Below are 22,098 nucleotides of genomic sequence, written 5' to 3' on the forward strand. Positions count from 1 at the left end.
CCAGTCTCGAGGTCCATCCACGTCTCTACAAATGACCCAATTTCGTTCCTTTTTACCTCATCATTTAATTTAACTTGAAGCTTAATTTAAGCTTCAAAGCAGCACTATGTAGTACATTTTATTTATCCTACTTTATATATAAGAAAACACAGGCTCAGAGAGGTTAAGCAACTTGCCTGAGGTTTCACAGCTTGTAAGTGTTGAAACCAGGATTCAAATTCAAAGTCAGACTGACTCAGAAGACCCACTGCCTTTTCAATCGCACCGTGCTGCCACTAGGTTTTACAAACTCATGAAACTCTGGTAGTATTAGATAAATCTCAATTCCTAGACTCATTACATGGTAGAGCTTCTGGGGACCTTGCCTGTGATTGATGGGACCCTCATGTAACAAATGAGGACAAAAAAAATCAGTGATTCATCCAAGTCCCCCTATTGTTAAGTAGCAGAATCAGTTCCAGGCTTTGTTCTCTTTTGACATCATTATTCTGCCTTTTAAAACCCCGTCACTGACCTTACAGCTAGAATGTACCTTTTTTTCCCACACACATCATTATCCTTCTCATGAAACACATCATCAGGTTCTGGGATTTTTTTTTCTTTTTCTTTTTGTTTTATAAGACTCTTTTGCTTGGTTACTGGCCTCTTGTTTTGGGAAACGGTGGTGGATCAATATGCAAACTGCATGATTTTCAGTGTGAAAAACATGCTCTTTAAATTTTAGAATGGAATATAAAGATGTTGGTAAGGCTGTGACAACCCAGCATGAAACTGAGGAAAGATGAGAAAACATCCCCCTTGTGGGAGAGTCGTTGTGACTTGATTATTAACAAGGCTAAAAGATCAAAAGACTTGCTTGGGGAGAGGAGAGAACGGACGCATGGACACAGGGGGAGAGGGGGAGGGTGGGATGAATTGGGAGATTAGTTTTGACATAAATACACTACCATGTGTAAAACAGATAGCTAGTGGGAATCTGCAGTATAGCACAGGGAGCTCAGCTCAGTGCTCTGTGATGACCTAGATGGACGGGATGTTGGGGGGGGAATGGGAGGGAGGTCCAAGAGGGAGGGGAGATATGTATACATATAGCTGATTCATTTCATTGTACAGCAGAAACTAACACAACATTGTAAAACAATTATATTCCAATTAAAATAAAATAAAGTACTGGAAAAAAAAAAGACGTGCTTGGGGAGAGGAGGCGCTTAATATCTAGAATTGCCATCTAAACTTTGGGAAATTACTAAATTACTAAATATCCCACTTGCTTTGGTTAAAAATTGTCTTAAAATTCATTACACTCCATTCTAACAGCATTACCTTTTGAGGTAAAGAAGTGATCCTTCCTATGGCTGTGTCAATACTGTACAAACTCTATTCTCTAGCCTTGGTCCACAGTTTCAGTGATACCAGATATCAGGTTGGAAATCCTTATCTAAAGGTTCTCTTGTGTTGAAATCCCACTTAATCTGAAGAGAGATTTTAGTCATTCACTTCTAAATTATATACACAGAAGAAGGGAGACCATTGGTATTCTAATGTAGACATAAGAATTGAAAGATGCAAAATTGGAATGTAGCTTTCCTGGGGATGGGGACAGATTGCTCTAGGGAAGGTCATTGATTGACTGAAAGGTTATAACTGGAATTTGCTTAATTGCTGCCAGAATCTGGCAGGGAGAAATTGGTGAGCAATTGTGTGGGCACTTGAGTTTTTAATTTCTTAGGAAAAGAGATTGAGAGTATTAATTAAAATTTTTCATTAAGAAAATCCTGTATCTGTCAGAGTTTTTAGCCGCAGCAAGATCTATTCTAGCTAGTGAAGCAGAAAGGGGTTGATTGAAGAGTATTATATAGCTCACAGAATCTCTACAAGGGCCAGAGGATTTGACTTGGATCCATCAATATTGCAGAGAAGGCAAGAGATTCAAGAGAAATGTCTAATCACACCATACATGACTGATACAGCAGAGACCCTCTTGCTGAAATTACCCACTGCTCAGCACATATAATACTAAGAATTGGACACTGGAAACTTCACCTTCCCTGTACCCCTAAAACCAGACACTTCCACCTCTTTTCTTTCCAAAATGTCCAATATCCCCAAATTTGGCCTTATTTTCTACTTGTTCACTCCTCCCTCTAGGACTCATTTAAGAGTGCCTGCATGGTAGAAACTAGGTCACATATAAAATTCTGTTGCAAGAGGGTCTGGGAAATGTCTATAACTTTCCAAACTCTGCCTATAAATGTGAGAAGAGAAGCTGAAAGGGATCTGAATTGCTCTTTAGTGAGTGATCCTTCAGGGAGTATGTGTTGGAGTATATCATCAGACCTACCCCTCTCTCCTGTCGGGCTAGAAGAGCATTGATGACATTTCTTGGAGAGAAAGCTGCCCGGAGTAATCATATTGGACCAGTTGAGTACCCAACTGTAGAGAGAGTTAGGTCTTTCCTTCTTGGAACCACCAGTCATTCTTTGTTGAGTCATTTCAGTCTTTGCAGTTTGAAAATAATGCACAGGAATAATTGAGCTGTGGCCAGTCTGGGCTGACAGCGCTATATCAAAGATCAGAGCAGAGAACCCTTCGGAGGGCAAATAACTGTTCTCCAAGCCACAAGTGTTTCTTAGTGGTCCCCTTGGAGGATGGACTCCCTGTAGAATTAGAAGATGGCCGAGCTGAATGGGACTGCCAGGATGGGCCCTTCTGTGGGGAAGCTGTGGTCCTCCAGGCAGCCCTGCCTATGGGAGCAGGTGCAGCCCAGGGGAGCGGGCTGCTGGTAGCTATCACCAGAGTGCAGAGCCAAAGATGAGGCCAAGGTGGGGGCTTGTGTGGAAGGCACCTAGATGAACTGAGATTTTCCTAGGTGCCACAAGTGATATAGCCTAATGATCATCTTGGATCGTTCTAGAACCTTGAGTTATCATTGACCTGGAAATTATTAGTTGCTTTATAAACAAGATACATAAATATTGTGAAGTATTGTGAAACTCCTTTTGATACGGACAGGCCAGCTTGGCACATATCTGCTTCCAAGTTTGCGTGACAGAAGGGTATTCACAACTGGCTTCTGGGGTGGGCAGAGGGAGGAGCACACGGGTGGACGTCGGTGTCACGGGTGGTCCAGGCAGCGGTGTTAATCCCTCTTGCTGTCCTGTCCACCAATTCACGCTTTGCTGGCGCCAAGTCCTTGTTAAACTTCCCTGCTCTCGATAACCCTAATTCCTTTTATTTCTTCCCAGCTATTTCTGAAAGTTTTGCCATGTCGCTGCTCTCTCTTTTTGGATGACTTCCTAGCCCTCTCAGGTTTGGCAATTCATCTTGAAAGATCAAAAGGACAGCAGCCATTTAAGTGTGAGATTCAGCTGCGTGCAGGACACAGCGTTTAGCAACTGATCATTAAATGGGAAAGGGGGTCAGTAAAGTGATATTCCCAGCGTTCTCGATTCTCTCCCGCTAAGTAGATTCTTTTGTTAGTTCTTTTAAAGATAAAAGATGCTCCCCAACATTTCTTTCTATTTTCTGGGCTCTGACATCCCTTGGGAATGAGCATGCAACCCTCTGTGGATGAGCTTTGCTAGGCTGAGAGACTTTTAACTGTGCTGAGAGAGGTGAACGCACAGAATCCCACTGTAGGCCAGCCTGGAATGGGCTCCCTCCCCTCTGAGACCCCTGATGGGGTTGATGGCTGCTGCCCTTGCACTTGGCCAGAAAGAGGCAGCCTGGGGCATCTTATGGGGATTTTGTTCTTTTTGATCAGAGGGAAACACTCTTATTCAGTTTGACCTCAAGGTTTTCATTTCTTTTTTATTCTGCTTGTGGAAATCTTTGAATGTCTATTTTATTTCCCATCCATGATACTGTTCTTGAAGTGGGAAAATCTAATTCTGCAACTTTCTTATTAGAATATCTGTTTTGTCTTCTGTAAACTAAAGTCTTCAATGAATATCTCATAGCACTATTGTAAAGATGAAGTAATTTATGTAAAAATGCCTGATAAATGTGCAGTATTTTTCAGACTGTTTCTTTCCTTCCAAATGGATTTCTTGAGGTGGGCGTTTCCCTCAGCACCTTTTCAGGCAAAAGAATTATGGTGATTACAACGATAGTAATTATAGTTAATATTTCATGAGAGCCTAGTAGGTTTTGATTATAGTTGGGTGCATTGCTTATACATTGTGTCATTGAATATTCCCCAAAACTCTGTGAAATAGTTACTATGATCATCCCCAATTTTATGTATAAGGAAACTATGGCTTCGAGAAGTGGGATGCCTAGCGAAAGGTGATACAGCTAATAGGCAGAGGAGCCAGGATTTAAATATAAGGCAGCCTGACTCTAGATCTCCTGCATTATGTACAGCTCTTACCCCTGTATCTATTCAACATGGGCATCTCAGTTTCTTATCTAAGAAAGGTAATGAATTTCAGACCCACTTATTCTTCCTAAAATCCCTCTTTCATCATCACTTCCACCAGCAACAGAATCAGATCCTGGCTCGTCAGCAGGACGTGATCATCCAGTTTGGCTCTTGCCGGATCCTTGTTCCTGGCACTGCCCGTATACTCTGCCTCAGCCACATCGAACTCCCAGAGATGGCCGAACGGGCCGTGAACTCTTATATGTCCCTTTCTCTGCACCTGTGGTTGTAGAAACCTAGAACGTGTTCTCCTTCTTCTATACTTCATACATTTCATTCTGTAAAACCCAGCTCGTTCACTGAGCGAGTATTTATGGAGTGGGTTCTATAGGCTAGAGTTAGCACCAGGGATAAATCAATGACCTACATGGACCTATAGTGCAATAGGAAGAACAGGAGGATAGATCCCCATGCACTGCTCAGAGTACAAAGGCTGTGAAAGCGAGCAGCGTGCTGTCCTTTGGCATTGTTTCCAATCTATTCATTTATTTATAAGATCTACTAAGAGCCTACAGCGGTAAAGGTTGTATGTTAGGTGCTACTGATATTAAACAAGTTTCCTTCCCTCTTACTGCTATGTTCTAGTGGTGGTGGTGGGTAGATAATAGTGACCAAAATAAATAACTAGTAATTAAAATTAGAACTACATATTAGAGTAAGTGGTCTTAAAATCTAAAGAGCCAAGTGTCAGAGTGACCAAAAGGGAAGGGGGCTAAAGTAACTGGGGAAAGCTCCTTTGAGAGGTAACTTTTGAACTTGGACTTGAAGACATAGAGCAGCTAGCCATACTAATGTTCTAAATGAAACAAAGGGAAGTTCAAAGTCCTGAGGCCAAAAAGAGCTTGTTTTGTTCAAGGATTAGAAAAGAGATCAATATGAGAACTTGCCAGACTTCCCTTCCCTGCCTTTTCTCCAAGTGCTGGCTCCTCTGATAAGACATTCATCCCTGCCTCTGCCGTGAGCGCATGTCTGCCTTGCCCCACCCTGAACCTCTTGAGGTCGGGAGCCACAACCCATTCGCCTTTGCAAGTTACTACATCTCATGTCCCTAGTCCCTGAGAGGAGCTCAACATATAGTACTGACTTGATGAATGAATGATGTGTCCAATTAAACTGTCCTGGTCTGGCTCACTAGAGCACATCATTCATTCATTGGCTGCCAAAAAATGTATAGAGAAATCACAGTTAAAGCACAGGACACTCACCTGGAAGAAGAGTCATCTGGGAGTTTTACTCCCATCCTTATGAAAGAATTTTTGTTTCCAATCGCTGGGACAGATGTGACGACTAGGAACTATAAATATTTGTAGAGTTTACTTCATGCTGTGTGTCTGCTTCCATCTCCCTTGGTAAATTCCGTGCTCAGAGGCTCATTAGCTGTGCACACACAAAACAGCTATATAATAATTAGTATCAAGGAAGGCTGCATAATAGAACAATGTTTGCACTAATTAGATACTGGGTTGAGAGACCTTCTTTTTATTTCCCCCTGAAGCTTCTGCATTTCTCCTTTCTAACTTCTGCTTTGTGTTTTAGGTTTTAGCTATTATCATCAGCATTTCTTGAGCATCACAAAAGTAGTTGCTATTTATTGAGTATTTACAACGTGACAGGCACTATACTAAGCCCTTAGCATGCACTGTCTCACTTGGTCCCCACCAAAGCCCCAAGGAGTTTGGTTCACATTTTACAAACGAGGACACTAAGGTTGCAACTTGCACAAGGTCACTAGCCAGTGAGGGGTCAGGCTTGAACTTGAAGTCAGGACTGTCTGTGTCCAGAGTTCTTTTCTATTATACCAGTTCTTCCTAAACTGAGTGCTTCTTATGGGATCTCTTTGGGTATTGTAAAATAAATGAATAGTTTTGGTTTCTGTGTTTTTTTTTGTTTGTTTTTTTTTTTTTTTAAACATCTTTATTGAAGTATAATTGCCTTACAATAGTGTGTTAGCTTCTGCTTTATAACAAAGTGAATCAGTTATACATATACAATATGTTCCCATTTCTCTTCCCTCTTGCATCTCCCTCCCTCCCACCCTCCCCATCCCACCCCTCTAGGTGGTCACAAAGCACCGAGCTGATCTCCCTGTGCTATGCGGCTGCTTCCCACTAGCTATCTATTTTACATTTGGTAGTGCATATATGTCCATGACACTCTCTCACCCTGTCACATCTCACCCCACCCCCTCCCCATATCCTCAAGTCCATTCTCTAGTAGGTCTGTGTCTTTATTCCCGTCTTGCCACTAGGTTCTTCATGGCCTTTTTTTTTTTTCCTTAGATTCCGTATATATGTGTTAGCATACTGTATTTGTTTTTCTCTTTCTGACTTACTTCACTCTGTATGACAGACTCTAACTCCATCCACCTCATTACAAATACCTCCATTTCATTTCTTTTTATGGCTGAGTAATATTCCATTGTATATATGTGCCACATCTTCTTTATCCATTCATCTGTCGATGGACATTTAGGTTGCTTCCAGGTCCTGGCTATTGTAAATAGAGCTGCAATGAACATTGTGGTACATGACACTTTTTGACCTATGGTTTTCTCAGGGTATATACCCAGTAGTGGGATTGCTGGGTCGTATGGTAGTTCTATTTGTAGTTTTTTGAGGAACCTCCATACTGTTCTCCATAGTGGCTGTATCAATTTACATTCCCACCAACAGTGCAAGAGTGTTCCCTTTCCTCCACACCCTCTCCAGCATTTATTGTTTCTAGATTTTTTGATGATGGCCATTCTGACCGGTGTGAGATGATATCTCATTGTAGTTTTGATTTGCATTTCTCTAATGATTAATGATGTTGAGCATTCTTTCATGTGTCTGTAGGCCATCTGTATATCTTCTTTGGAGAAATGTCTATTTAGGTCTTCTGCCCATTTTTGGATTGGGTTGTTCGTTTTTTTGTTATTGAGCTGCATGAGCTGCTTGTAAATCTTGGAGATTAATCCTTTGTCAGTTGCTTCATTTGCAAATATTTTCTCCCATTCTGATGGTTGTCTTTTGGTCTTGTTTATGGTTTCCTTTGCTGTGCAAAAGCTTTTAAGTTTCATTAGGTCCCATTTGTTTATTTGTGTTCTTATTTCCATTTCTCTGGGAGCTGGGTCAAAAAGAATCTTGCTGTGATGTATGTCATAGAGTGTTCTGCCTATGTTTTCCTCTAAGAGTTTGATAGTGTCTGGCCTTACACTTAGGTCTTTAATCCATTTGGAGTTTATTTTTGTGCATGGTGTCAGGGAGTGTTCTAATTTCATACTTTTACATGTAGCTGTCCAATTTTCCCAGCACCACTTATTGAAGAGGCTGTCTTTTCTCCACTGTATATGCTTGCCTCCTTTGTCAAAGATAAGGTGACCATATGTGTGTGTGTTTATCTCTGGGCTTTCTATCCTGTTCCATTGATCTATATTTCTGTTTTTGTGCCAGTACCAAACTGTCTTGATTACTGAAGCTTTGTAGTATAGTCTGAAGTGAGGGAGCCTGATTCCCCCAGCTCCATTTTTCGTTCTCAAGATTGCTTTGGCTATTCGGGGTCTTTTGTGTTTCCATACAAATTGTGAAATTTTTTGTTCTAGTTCTGTGAAAAATGCCAGTGGTAGTTTGATAGGGATTGCATTGAATCTGTAGATTGCTTTGGGTAGTAGAGTCATTTTCACAATGTTGATTCTTCCAATCCAGGAACATGGTATATCTCTCCATCTATTTGTATCGTCTTTAATTTCTTTCATCAGTGTCTTATAATTTTCTGCATACAGGTCTTTTGTCTCCTTAGGTAGGTTTATTCCTAGATATCTTATTCTTTTTGTTGCAATGGTAAATGGGAGTGTTTTCTTAATTTCACTTTCAGATTTTTCGTCATTAGTGTATAGAAATGCAAGCGATTTCTGTGCATTAATTTTGTATCCTGCTACTTTACCAAATTCATTGATTAGCTCTAGGAGTTTTCTGGTAGCATCTTTAGGATTCTCTATGTATAGTATCATGTCATCTGCAAATAGTGACAGCTTTACTTCTTCTTTTCCGATTTGGATTCCTTTTATTTCTTTGTCTTCTCTGATTGCTGTGGCTAACACTTCCAAAACTATGTTGAATAATAGTGGTGAGAGTGGGCAACCTTGTCTTGTTCCTGATCTTAGTGGAAATGGTTTCAGTTTTTCACCATTGAGGACAATGTTAGCTGTGGGTTTGTCATATATGGCCTTTATTATGTTGAGGAAAGTTCCCTCTATGCCTACTTTCTGCAGGGCTTTTATCATAAATGGGTGTTGAATTTTGTCGAAAGCTTTCTCTGCATCTATTGAGATGATCATATGGTTTTTCTCCTTCAATTTGTTAATATGGTGTATCACATTGATTGATTTGCGTATATTGAAGAATCCTTGCATTCCTGGGATAAACCCCACTTGGTCATGGTGTATGATCCTTTTAATGTGCTGTTGGATTCTGTTTGCGAGTATTTTGTTGAGGATTTTTGCATCTATGTTCATCAGTGATATTGGCCTGTAGTTTTCTTTCTTTGTGACATCTTTGTCTGGTTTTGGTATCAGGGTGATGGTGGCCTCGTAGAATGAGTTTGGGAGTGTTCCTCCCTCTGCAATATTTTGGAAGAGTTTGAGAAGGATAGGTGTTAGCTCTTCTCTAAATGTTTGATAGAATTCACCTGTGAAGCCATCTGGTCCTGGGCTTTTGTTTGTTGGAAGGTTTTTAATCACAGTTTCAATTTCAGTGCTTGTGATTGGTCTGTTCATATTTTCTATTTCTTCCTGGTTCAGTCTCGGCAGTTTGTGCATTTCTAAGAATCTGTCCATTTCTTCCAGGTTGTCCATTTTATTGGCATAGAGTTGCTTGTAGTAATCTCTCATGATCTTTTGTATTTCTGCAGTGTCAGTGGTTATTTCTCCTTTTTCATTTCTAATTCTATTGATCTGAGTCTTCTCCCTTTTTCTCTTGATGAGTCTGGCTAATGGTTTATCAATTTTGTTGGTTTCTGTTTTAACGATAATTCTAAAACATTGGTATAAGCATGTTTGGGGTAATTTACGATTGAGTCATGTCAGATAATTTTTGACTCAAGCTTGTCTTTGTGTAATAATTGGATGGGAGCAAATGATAACTTTTAGTGCTGCAATTCTCAAGCTGGGGTCCTCTAAAGGGGTTGAGTTCCTCCAGAGTAAGACACAGCAGTGCAATGCACCCTGCTACACTCAGTAGCCTCCAAGGCTTGACCCAGGGCTGGATTCAGGGCTACCTTCTCTCCACTGTGAGATTCGTAGAGATGCTGATGCTTCCCCAGGATCCAAGGCACCGGTGTCCTGGTAACAAGTGCTGCTAGCAGAGATACTTTCACACTCTCCGTGACTCCAGCCAGCTTGGCCCTGATGCAAAGCCTTCAGGAGCCTACAGGGAAATCAAGGCGGGCTGGCTGTTGCTCAGCGCACAGGCAGGGAAGAGAAAGAAAGACTTTTTCAGGAGGAAAGAACAGTATTTGTAGAGAGCTCATCAGAAATCCAAAGAGCAAGAAGCAGGTAAACATTTTTCTGGTGTCCTCCTTCTGGGTCACACCGGGGGCAAGGCCCAGAGCTGTCTGCCGCAGGTTCACACATTCACAGCACTCGCTTTCGCAAGGCAAAAAAAATTTCAGGAATTATTTTCATTCTACAGAAAACAGGACAACTTTATTTTCAGGTCTTTGCCCAGATGCACAAGAGTAATAAATTAAGCTGCTGTGAAGGCTGCTGTCTAAAAAAATGTAGAGAAGTCGACAGGAATCTCCTCAGATCTAACCTTTGCTGCTGCTGTAGACAGAGCGTTGGGTGGATGGGGGTGGAAGGAATCAAGTAATGGGGAAACGTAGCTCACCTGCTGGAAATCTGGAGGACAAGGGTGGAGACGGGTGAGTGGATTAATGCAGAGAGCATTGTGAAACCATTAATGAGCATGAAGTCCTAGAGTATGCAGTGCCAAAGTCACATATTCAAACGATGTTATTTAAAATGTGGGGACCAGACTTTTTAAAAAAACAAGAATAAACACGTATATTTTGCATCTCTGCAACTAATGAGGGTGATCTGAAGGATATACAAAATGAAAACTAGTGTGAAGTCTAGTTCACTGCTGTATTAGCTTGCTAGCACTGCTGTAACAAAGTACCATAAACAACAGAAATTAATTTTTTCACAATTCTGGAGGCTAGAAGTCTGAGATCAAGGTTTCAGGAGGGTTGATTCCTTCTGAATGCCATGAGGGAAGGGTCTATTCCAGCCTCTTTTCTTGGCTCGTAGATGCCTGTCCTCTCCCTGTGCCTTCACATCATTTTCCCTCTGTGCGTGTCTGTGTCCAAATTTCCTCTTCTTATAAGGACACCAGTCATATTGGATTAGGGCCCACCCCAGTGACCTCATTTTAACTGAATTACCTCTGTAAAGACCCTGTCTCCAAATATGTTCACACTCTGAGGTATTGGGGTTAGGAATTTAACATGAATTTTTGAGGGGGACATAATTCAGCCCATAACAACTGATTCATATATATATATATATAAAATATATACATATATATATATATAATATATATATATAAAACAACTGATTCTTATATATATGTGTATATACATATATATATACACACACCAAAAAATTTCATTTGAGAGTGAATAAAAAATGATTTATTGAGCTGTACTTACTGAGCTTTTAAATATTCTAGAGTTCAAGCTTTTCCCCTTTTTCATAAATCATAATTTGAATTTCCAGTAACACCAGTCATATAATATTAAACATCAGATATGGTAATAGAAAAATAATGATGTGCTAAGTGGGAATTACTTATTGTTTATAATGATACACTTCATTTCTGACTTGGGCTACAATATAAATTTTAATATTTTATAATAAGGTAAATTTTCTACCTATGCCTTCATTATTGCAGAAACAAGCTTTTAAACATTTAAATATCATATTAGAAATAAGTGTTCTTCTTTTCTGCTTTTGATGTAGAAGAAGGCAGTTAATCTGTGTGTGGGGAAGTCACTGTCTAGAAGTGTAAGGTGTTGAGAGTGGCCTAGGACTGAAGAAGGGGCAGATGCTTTGCTGAACAGAAGAAACCTAGACGTTCATTCCCCCATCTAAGGCTGTGTGTGTGTGTGTGTGTGTGTGTGTGTGTGTGTGTGTGTGTGTGTGTGTGTGTGTGTGAGAGAGAGACAGAGAGAGAGAGGGGGAGAGAGAGAGACACGTGGATTTAATTATATCACTCTATTCTAGCTTCTAGAGTTCTGCAAAGTAGCTGGGAGACGTGGGACGGAGTTAGGACCGGCAGTATCGCCAAGCATGACAGAATATAGTGACTGCCAAACCAAACACATACATAGCCCGAGTCTCTAACACAGGTATCAGATTTGCATGCTATTGCACCCTCAAATATACGGGCATAATCATAACCTACATTCTCAAAGCTACCTATGTAAAATCACACATTCTTTGAAGAGTTTCACTTGCTTTAGCTATATTTGCCTCTCTTCAATGTTATTTAGCACTTAAAAACCTTTTTTTTTTTGGCCAAAGCTGAAAAAGACAAAATTTAGCAGCTGAAAGTGAATGCAAACACACACACACATGTGTGCACGCACACACACACACACACGCACAGAGCTTTTTTTTTTCCTTCTGTAACTATCTACAAGTGAGAAAGCCCTGGATTAAAGGATGTACAGATGAAGCAACTCTGATTCCTTTCTTCACTGATCTTCTCTCTTGTGAATTCAGAGGAAAAATCCACAAAAATTTTCAGTTGTTTTTACATTTTCAAACACATGAATAGGTGTAGCTGATACATAAGGACAATGTGAATGTGCTGAGCTAAAAAGAGGGGTTTGACTTGGTGACTCTCTACCTGGTACACACATGCACATAGGTCAGATCAGGGAGTGACCCCATCACACTCATGTCTACTGTATAAAGGAAGCGCATCCTAGAGAAGATTCCTTTCTAGATGGGTTGGAGAAGCCAATAGTTATCTCAATGTTTTCCTTCAAAGAAGAGGAAACGGAGAGACAAGAGGGAAAAGAGGCTGAAAAGAGGAGTCTCTGGGTGAAGGGAGAAGGGCTTCATCTACTGATCCAGCGAGAGTTGCTTTGGAAAATAACTGATTTGCTTAGGGACTTTTACTAAGCTTGCTTTGGGTGGTTGATGACATAATTTCCTCACCTCCACTAAACCTTCCGTTAGGTCCACATTACTCACCGCTGCTCTCATGGCTGAACTTGCTATTTGGAGGCTGTGCGGTTAAGTGCCGAGTCACCTCTCAAAGTAAATGGGGGCAGAACAGAGGTTCCTCAGAGGGTCCAGACATATTTTGTTTGTGTCTAGACAGAGATGTATACTATTTTTTATGCACATCTACTTGATGTCAGAAAGCAAACATGTGTAGAAGGGCAGATAATTGGGAGGAAGTTGTAGGTATTGTTATGAAATAGAATTGATGAGCAAAAAGGAAGGCGGACAGTGAGGGAAGGAACAGCTATCACACGTGGGCAGCACTGAGTAGCAGCCGCATGCGGGTGGATATGTATGTATCGAGGTAGGCATGTATTCCATACATAATCCTAGAAGTAAATGCATCGAGTCCCTAAAAGAGGAAGTGAAGCGAGTGACATTACAAAATAAGAAATCGAAGAGGAAACAACAAATCATTACACAGATGTTGGACCGAACCATATCTGAGAATAATATCTTAAGAACAAAAATCTAACAGATTATACTTTTGATTTTTAAATATGTAGAAATTTCTTCCTGTATTGTGCCACTTAATATCGGGAAGTTTAATGAATGGTGCCATGCCGGGAAGCCAAGCCAACTAGTACCTGGATCCCTGGTGGATCACTGAGCTGTACATTTACAATTCAGCAAGCCTTGTTATCAGTTCTGAGACACAGCTGGCATGGTGCAAGGAATTAGATATTTCCAGGTGACTAGGCAGCTAATTCTTGAATACAGGTGAGTTCCTTTAAATAGGTTCATGAAGCATTAAAAGGGTGTTGGTGGTATCCAGATTTTGGACTTATTTACACTGCGATGTTACTGTTTGTCAGTAATCTGATCCTTTTCCTTCACTCAGTTTTCATGATTTATTGAATGAGTCTCCACAGGTTAGCTTTAGGGCTTTCTATGGCACGCCTCCCGCTGTCCCTGTCTGCTGGTAATCTTGACCTCTGAATCTTCAGTGTCCATTTCTGAGTGTTCATAGCTTCCTCATATAGGAATTCTACCTCTTAGAAGGTACAAATCTCTTTTTCCTAGTCTAATCAATAGTTCCTCCCATCAATTTAATGACCCAAAGCCATTTTATTTGAATCAGTGGCAAAGAGAGTTTGATCAGTTAAAATTCAAGTGCCTCTCAAATCATTTCATCTCTTAATTTTCTTTTTATGTTTTCTGTCTACCCCTTAGGTCATGTCAAAGAAAGAAATCAAACCAAGACATTTTGCTCAGAAAATGATATTAGCTTATGCCAGAATTTTCAACACTTCTGCTTCATAGAATAACATTTCCTCTCAAGGTTTTCAAAAAAATCTTTAAACTGATGTCTTTCAATGCTCACTCACAACCTTATTTCTTCCATATTTCCCTAATATTGGATATGGGAGTGGGTGTTTACTTGTACCATCCACATGGCAATCCTATTTCTAAAAGGGCCTGTGAATAGATGGAAAAGAGATGATGCATCCTGTTTGATTATTTGCCTTTTGAGAACAAGTTTGCTGTGATAGACTCATATAGGTTACTGATAAAAATTTAAATTGGTACTTCCTTTCAAGAAAGAAATATGCCAGTATATACCTAGAGCTTTAAAAATATTCTGTCCTTTGATCAAGTAGATCCTCTTCTAATAATTTATACTAGGGCAGAATTTTAACATACAATGATTTGTCTGTAAAAATACACATTGCATCATTATTCATAATAACAGAAAGTGGGAACACGCCAACTGAGCAGCAAAAGAAGAAAGGTTGCAAAAAATAAGGGTGGGCATGTCATAAAGGAATACTACTTGGTCATGTTTCAAAGTATATGCAGTGGCATGAAAACGAATACGATAGAACTTTTAGTATAATATACTTTATCAACTGTCAATATGTTCCTAGTTTAAAGTATATATTACATATATTTATAGACAGGAAGCATAAATAGAACCTGTTGCTAAAAGAGTTATCTCTATATTGTGAAACCATGGGTAATTTCTTTATCATATGTTTCTTTATTTTCTATATAAGCTGGTATTACTTTTAAAACTGAAAAGCTAACTAATATTTTTTAAGAAGAATGAAATAACTCAGAGAAGAGAAACTCTCTCCCCCCTCAGGCCAAATCTACTATAGACATACTTTTCTCCCTACTAATTAATTCTCTTTTACATCACATGCATCTGTGGTGTACCAAGAGAAATAAGGAGTGAAGCCATAAAAATAGGTGCTGTGATCTTTAATATAAATATACACTTTCAGAGTACTTTACAATTTTGAAAGACTCTCACATAAAGCAATCTTGAGAACAGTACTTGTAATGTAAGCTCTGTGAGAGCAGAATTTTGTCTTGTTTGCTATTATAGCCCAGCACCTAGAAGAGCACCAGATATGTAGTCGATATAGAGTAAATATTTGCTATATGAATTTTTTTGTTTAGTAGTAGTAAAATGGGACCTTAGAGGTCATAATCTCATATGATATTCACGATGGCCCTATGAGGAGGATATACCAGGTTTTATTATCCTCAGTTTACAGAAACAGATGCAGAATGATTGATTTGCCCAAGATCACAGAGCTGGTAAATGGAAGACATCAGTTTGAACCAATCCTCTAGGTGAAGACTTGGTTCTCAGTACATTCTTAACAGGACTTGTATCCTCATTGCCTGACTAAACAAATGGCCGTCGTGCCACTTATTTCTTCAGAGTCCATCAAGATTTTGTTTTCTATTCAGATTTTAAAGTATATATATGAGCTCAGAATTTATTCTAGCATAGCTCATATTATTCTTATTCTTCTCACTGCCTCTATTCTTTACGATCAGTAGTTGCTATGCATTGCAAGAATTTTCATGGCTAGATTTTGAGTTTTCTACATAGAATATGGTAAAGATGGCACTCCAGGTGCTGTGATTCATAGCAATATGAAGATCCCGAATTGTTTAGCGTATTCCTTTTTAGGAAAGTCTTAGTGCTTTCTGAACACTTTCAAATATATCTCAAACAAAAAATCCTGCTTCTATTCAAATAATACAAAGTCTTACATATATACCATGAGAGAGAGATAAGCACCTTCCTCCATCAACTCAAAAACTGGCCAAAGAAAGGATGAAAGTTTGGAAACCCAGGAAGTTAAAGCACACCAAGGGCACCACTGTGAGTTTCCAGTTCAGCAATGTCTCGGTAGTGATCATTCAAGGGAACAGAACAAGCCCTTCGCTCTCACATTTTGACAATGGCTTATTTCCTGTTTGCACCCATTTCTGCTTCACAACTTCAGTCCAGGTGGGGAAGAGTGATAGTAGCCTGGGATGTTATTTGAGGTATGGTGTGTGTGTACTTCTTTCCCTTGACTTGGCTCTTTTCAGTGTGAATTAAGGTGCCCTACTATTTCAAGTCAGGACAATGATCACATGGGCTCTTAAAACCTTTGAGAGTAGCCACTGTATGACTTTATTACAAAGCACTTAGTTTTACCCAGTTAGACCCCTGCTCTAGGCCAATTTGTGACCCTCATGCTTAGAGGAAAGGTTTCTTTCACCATAACCTTGAAAGACTACTAAAATCGGACACTACTTTTACCCACAGAGTTAATTCAGGACTATAAAGACAAGAAAAATGTTGAGAAGCTTGGATAAATTTCATGTATATATGTTTGTAAATTATTCTTCATAAAAAATTCTTCAAAGAATATTTAAAGAAGAACTTTAAATATTTCACTGAAATATTACAAGACTCTGATTGAATATATAGTTTTTTACTTTCCTCGAGAAATACTACTTTTCTATGTACTAATGAGTTGACTCTTTTTACTTCCCCTTCAAGTGTTTATTTCTTCACTCTGCATGCAACAAATATTTTTTTGCGTTTCATGTACCAGACTTATCATGTACCAGGCACTGAAGACACAGACGCAAAAGGCAAACACAATCTCTACCCTCGTAGGAAGGGGAAAATGCATGTTAAATAATTCAATACAATATTACTAGCAATGAGAGGCACAATGGAAGTGTCTAACCATGGGTGAAATATGCTTAGCTTGGGAGTTTGGGAAGGGCTTCCTTGAAGAAGTGAAACTGAAGATCTTAAGGATGAGTTGATGTTGGCCAAGCAAAGTTAGGATAGTAGGAATAAAAACACTCGGGTAAAAAGAACATAATATGTAAAGACTGAGGTGGAAATAACCAAGGAAAATTCAGGGAACCTCCATAAGGAAAATGGTAAGCCAATGAGGCATGTGTTCTTGCCGTGCTGCAGGTTTATTTAGTTCACTGAAGATTTACTAGTCAGCTATAATGCACTAGGTACCATGCTGTGGACTAGGGGTTTAACAGTAGTAGAGATTCTGCCCTCTCACAGCTTATACTTTGGTGACAACTACAGTACTAGAGATAAGTGCTCTGCTGGGGAAATAAAGGTAATAGGCTTCTAACTCAGATCAAGAGCTTAACAAACTAGAAGTGGTGTCAAAAGTGGTTCCTGAAGGACGGGAGGCATTAACAAGATGGAGGTGGTCATGGAAGTGTGGAGTTGATGGAATAAAGAGTGGGTTTGAAGGCCAAAGACTGAGAGAGAAAAAGGAATGATGTGCTTGGGGGAATTGAAATAAGCGCAAGTGTAGAGATTCAAGTAAAGGGAGGTGATCTGAACAATGGGCAACATATAAGCACAAAATAAGACCAATGGGCATTTACTACAGATGTGATGATTAATAGATGCGGTGCTGTGCTGTGCAAAGAGGTCCAAGAGTCAGGAAACGGCCCCTCATCTGATTCTACTGCTGGATCATTGTAGACCTTGAGGAATCACTGACACTCTTTTGGCTTCTCTTTCTGCACCAATTACATAGAGGAGTTGGATTAAGCTCTTTCTTGATCATAGATTCCATGATACTATTTAAAAACCCTCATGTAGACAGGGTAAAGCTTGAGAGGACGTTCACAAGTTTTTGAGACCACAGAGACAAGTAGTGACAAAGCTCATTTTGTTTGTCAGTAAAATGTATGTAAAAGTCACAATGTGAGAAATCAAATTGACCTTATGCAAATACAAACTCTTCCTTCTTTCCACTACCTTTTACTGAGACGCCTCATTTTTCTATTTATATTGAACCCAGAGTGGACTTAAGGTGTGTAGTGTGTCAAAGGAATGCCATGATGACTTGTCAGTTGCATCAAAAAAATAAATTGATTGATATTATGCAGATTATATGGCAATTGGTTGATTTCTTGGTATTTAGCAAGTTGTTAATTGATGAATATAAAATAAATGTCAGGCTCAGGTAACAGAGAGAGGATGTGCTCTTGCCTTTACCAAGGAGAACTGAGGAGAGATTCCCATTCCCAAAGTGTTCCCTGAAATGAACAACCTACATTAGTCAGATCAAATAGTGTTCAATATTCAGAATAACTTTAAGTGTTATGAAATAAAAATTTACAAACACCTGATTGGTATGGGATCCATTTACTTACATATGAAACAGGGACATGCTAGCCAAAATATGCAAATTATTGCCCCAAACATCCACTCTACTGGAGAGCTAAAGGATTATAAATTACTGAGGCTTCCCCAGTAAGGGATTTGGAGAAAATCAGACAAGGGAAATCAGAGTTATATTTCAGTTGTCATCTTAGATTATTCCCTGAGGATACCATTTTAATATACAGCTGTTACTTCAAATGTCAACCAAAGACTGGGAATTATTAAATGTTCAGGCATTATTTGTCCAGCAATTGAACAGAAAATCTTCTTTGACCTTAGAGGTATCTTTAAACTTGGAAGTTCTGGTCATCTCACCTTTAATAGGTTAAAAAAAGGGAGACTTTTATAATGACAAGTAAAAATAGAAAGAATAAAAAATTGTTACTTCAATATGGAGAGGGGAAAATTTGAGGATACACATGAACAAAATGAATGCTTGTGAGCAGCAATTTAGCAAAATTTTAGCAACTCCTGACCTAATTGTGTATGTTGCACCCTTGAAGCTTGAGTAAAGGAAGTTTAGGACAATTACTTTGTGCAGAAATACTACTTCATCTAATATATAATGGTCTTTGGAACTTATCTGAAGAGCTGGTAAGAATGGAAAAAGTTCAAGCTCTATTTAAGTATAAGCTGGGTTTTGTACACCATTTCTGGTTGGTGTCATGTCCCCTCCCATCATAAGCCTTATGACCCTCTTGGACACATGCCCTATGATCTGATGAACAAAGCCCTAATCCCTACTGGCCATTGTTTGCGTCCTGATATTCCTCTGTTGCTTAGCACATTCAATAACCTGCTCAGTGCACATGTCTTGGTGATGACAAAGAGTATTAATCTTACAGATAAATTACCTCTTGTTCTTAGTCTATTATCACACTAATGATGACTGCTTACCTTTATTGGCACATGTCATTGTGCCATGTTCTGTCCTCAGTGGGTTTTATACAACTCATTGAATTTGGATATGAACCCTACGAAGTGGTACTATTCATATGCCCGTTCACAAGTGAGGAATCTGAGACACAGATACAAAAATTAACTTTCTCAGAGTCTTATAGTAACTAGTGATGGAGCCAGAATTTAAACTCCAGCAGTCTGGCTCCAGCCCCAAATCCATACATTTCTGCCACTATTGTGGACCAAATGGGGGAAGTATTTTAGCAACATTTAGCAATATCCTTTTACTTGCTAGCCTGGTGATGCTGACCATTCTTATCTTTGGAGCCAAAGCTGACACGTCCTATTCTATACTGCATTCTCCTATGCTTAGGAAAAGGGAGATGGCAGATGATTGAATGGAAAAGGATAAAGTCTTTTGATTTAAATCCTCATAGTTTTACTCACCTGGTTTAGCCCAGGTTGGTACATTCCACTTGCTTCATCTAAGGCTAGGAGTCTCTGTAGAGTCAAAGCTCCATGTTTGGTAGGTTCAAAGGTGGTCCTTCGTATATGAATAGCTGGCTAAATGTATAAACAGAGGGCAAATCAGGAGTGGAAGCACTTTGAAAATGTTTGTCAGTAAAGAGTGCTTATCAACTCTCCATGGAAAGGGAATGTGGGAAGTGAGGGGCTAAGAAAGCATTTATAGCTCTCCATTGAGCAGTGACCTGGCTTATTCTCTCAGAGATGCTGGCTGTGTTTGTATTTTCTAAGTAGGAACCCCAGACAGTATGTTGTTTATCAAATGGGGGCAACCAGTAAGATAACAGGCATTTATATGTGTTCACACAGGGAGGTAAGCTGTATTACTCCTGCCTATTCTCGTAGGCATTCTCCTGGCAAAAGCACAAAAGCAGACACACACACACACACACACACACACACACACACACACACACGTACTTTTTCTATGTATCTAATCATTTCATTCCTGGCCATTTATAAGACAAGTGGCTCCCCGCCTCATAGTTTGCTAATGCAATGTTTTTTCTTCTCTTTCTTTTATTTTTAATCACAGCAGAATCTAAGAAGAAGAAAAAGGAAGGCAAGAAACAGGAGAAGATGCTGGACTAAAAGACGCCACCTTCCGTGGACCATGAAGAGGACATCAGCAAACAGGATCAGTTAACTATTGCATTTATATCTACCGTAGGCTTTTTATTCAAAAATTATCTATAGCTTAAGTACACAATAGGCAGAAACAAAAAGAAAAGAAAAATTTTGTAGTAGCATCTTTTTAAATGTATACCATAGTACAACTAGGGGCTTATAATAAAGGACTGTAATCCTATTTAGAAAGTTGACTTATAGTACATGATAAGTGATAGAAAACTGAGGTAAGTTTTTTGAAGTTATGTGATATTTTACATTTAAAATCTTTTTTTACATTTTTTTTCTTTTGGCAGCAATTTAAATGTTATGACCATGTAAACTACTTCTCTTGTTAGGTAATTTTTTCACCTAGACTTTTTTTCCCAATTGAGAAAAATGTCTACTAAACAAAGCAGCAATAAAATATGATCATCCTATTTGAGGAAAATATCTTTTTTTCTGCCAATGGATTTTAAAAACATTTCAGTCAGCAAAATGAGGGGAGCAGGGTCAGAGCATGTCCTAGTTCAATGTTGACTTGTTTAAAAAGAAAAGCATTAAAACATGAAATTATTTTGCTTTGGCAGAAATATTTGTTTTCTTGATGAAATTATTTTTCCATCTGAGGAAAAAAAAAAGACTAGGAAAATAAATCAAGGTGATGCTGAAAAAAAGATGCTTTTGTGTGCAATAATTTGATATTGTAACCCTTCTCCCTTTGTCACCTACACTCACCCATCTGACCTGTTAGCAGTGAGAATTGATCATACAAGCTAATTAAATCACTCTTGGGCACAAATGTTATATAGATGTAGCTGTAGATGTAGCTCTATAACTATATCTATGTTCTAACTTTCTATCAGTATATAGTAGGTTAGACTGGTGCTACTGAATTAAACAAAAGTTCCAAAGTAGCCTAGTGTTTGGAAGAACAGAAAAATGCTCTTCTTCTATTGAATAAGTTTGGGCTTGCATAGTCCAAATCAGTAACACCAGGCAAAATGGTAGCCTGTACTTGGTTCCTATAAGCCAATAATTCTTACTCTATTATCTACTATATAAGTGCCATGGACTATCTGTACAACTAACTCTTATCTACTGAGCTCTGAACACAGTTTTTAAGTAAATATTATAAGTCTATGTTTCTATTATTCAGAGAAATAACCTCTCAGAAGTCAGCTGGGATTAGCCTCAAAGTATTTCTCTTGAAAAAGCCGCTTCTAATTTTAAAACGATAAGACTCAATAAACAAACACTTATCTACCAAGATAACTCTAAGTCCACTTTCAGAAATGATGGTTTCAATACCTTGGGCTAACCATAAAATAATTACAAACTGGTCTAATGATGCAGCCAAAGTGTCTTCAAAGCTGTAGTATTTTTGCCATCTGGTCGAAGACTCCACTTGAGCTAGGCATGTTGGAAGGGTCCATATCTCCCCAGTAAGTCAAAGCCAACTGCCAGTGAGGAGCAGAAAAAGGGATGGGCTTCTGGGCACATACATGGAACAATTTATAGACTGGTGCTTAATAAAAGCAGAGTACCTTGTAAAGTGCAAATGCAGACACATTAATCGTGAATGCAGTTCTTTTACAAGTGAACCTTAATAGGAGAAAAGTACTCATGGGGATGGATGGAGGAGATGAAAGGAAGGCATTATCTTGACTGGGATTTTTTTGACAGCAAAGACCCTATAAGGATAGGGATGGTGGAAAAGCCTACAACATATTTTGTTAGCCTCTCACCTAATATTGCTCCTCTATCATCATTCAGCCAAAATAGCAGCCCATGAATCAGTAATGAGATAAGGTGAACTAGAACAAAACCCCCAAAAGGAAAAAATGGTCCTGTAAATAACCGTGGCATTCCCCCTTTTCTCAGGACATGTCAGGAAGCCAGGGGTTCTCTGCTGTGTGGAGG

The 22,098-nt window shown here is 39.1% G+C and overlaps 1 protein-coding gene across 2 annotated transcripts in view; it reads left to right on the top strand.

Annotated features, from left to right (window-relative positions):
* Positions 1 to 20,852, top strand: part of PTN (pleiotrophin) — a 101,738-nt gene extending 80,886 nt beyond the window's left edge. The window contains exon 5 of one of the 2 annotated variants that reach the window (XM_036864552.1): positions 20,108 to 20,852. In XM_036864552.1, coding sequence (XP_036720447.1) covers positions 20,108 to 20,160 — 53 coding nt within the window. In that variant the 3' untranslated portion in view covers positions 20,161 to 20,852. Of the gene's footprint in view, positions 1 to 20,104 lie in introns of both variants that reach the window. The other variant, XM_036864551.1, reaches the window with a different exon arrangement.
* Positions 20,853 to 22,098: the final 1,246 nt, after the last annotated feature.

Source organism: Balaenoptera musculus, chromosome 9, assembly GCF_009873245.2.
Source record: "Balaenoptera musculus isolate JJ_BM4_2016_0621 chromosome 9, mBalMus1.pri.v3, whole genome shotgun sequence".
Lineage (NCBI taxonomy): Eukaryota > Metazoa > Chordata > Mammalia > Artiodactyla > Balaenopteridae > Balaenoptera > Balaenoptera musculus.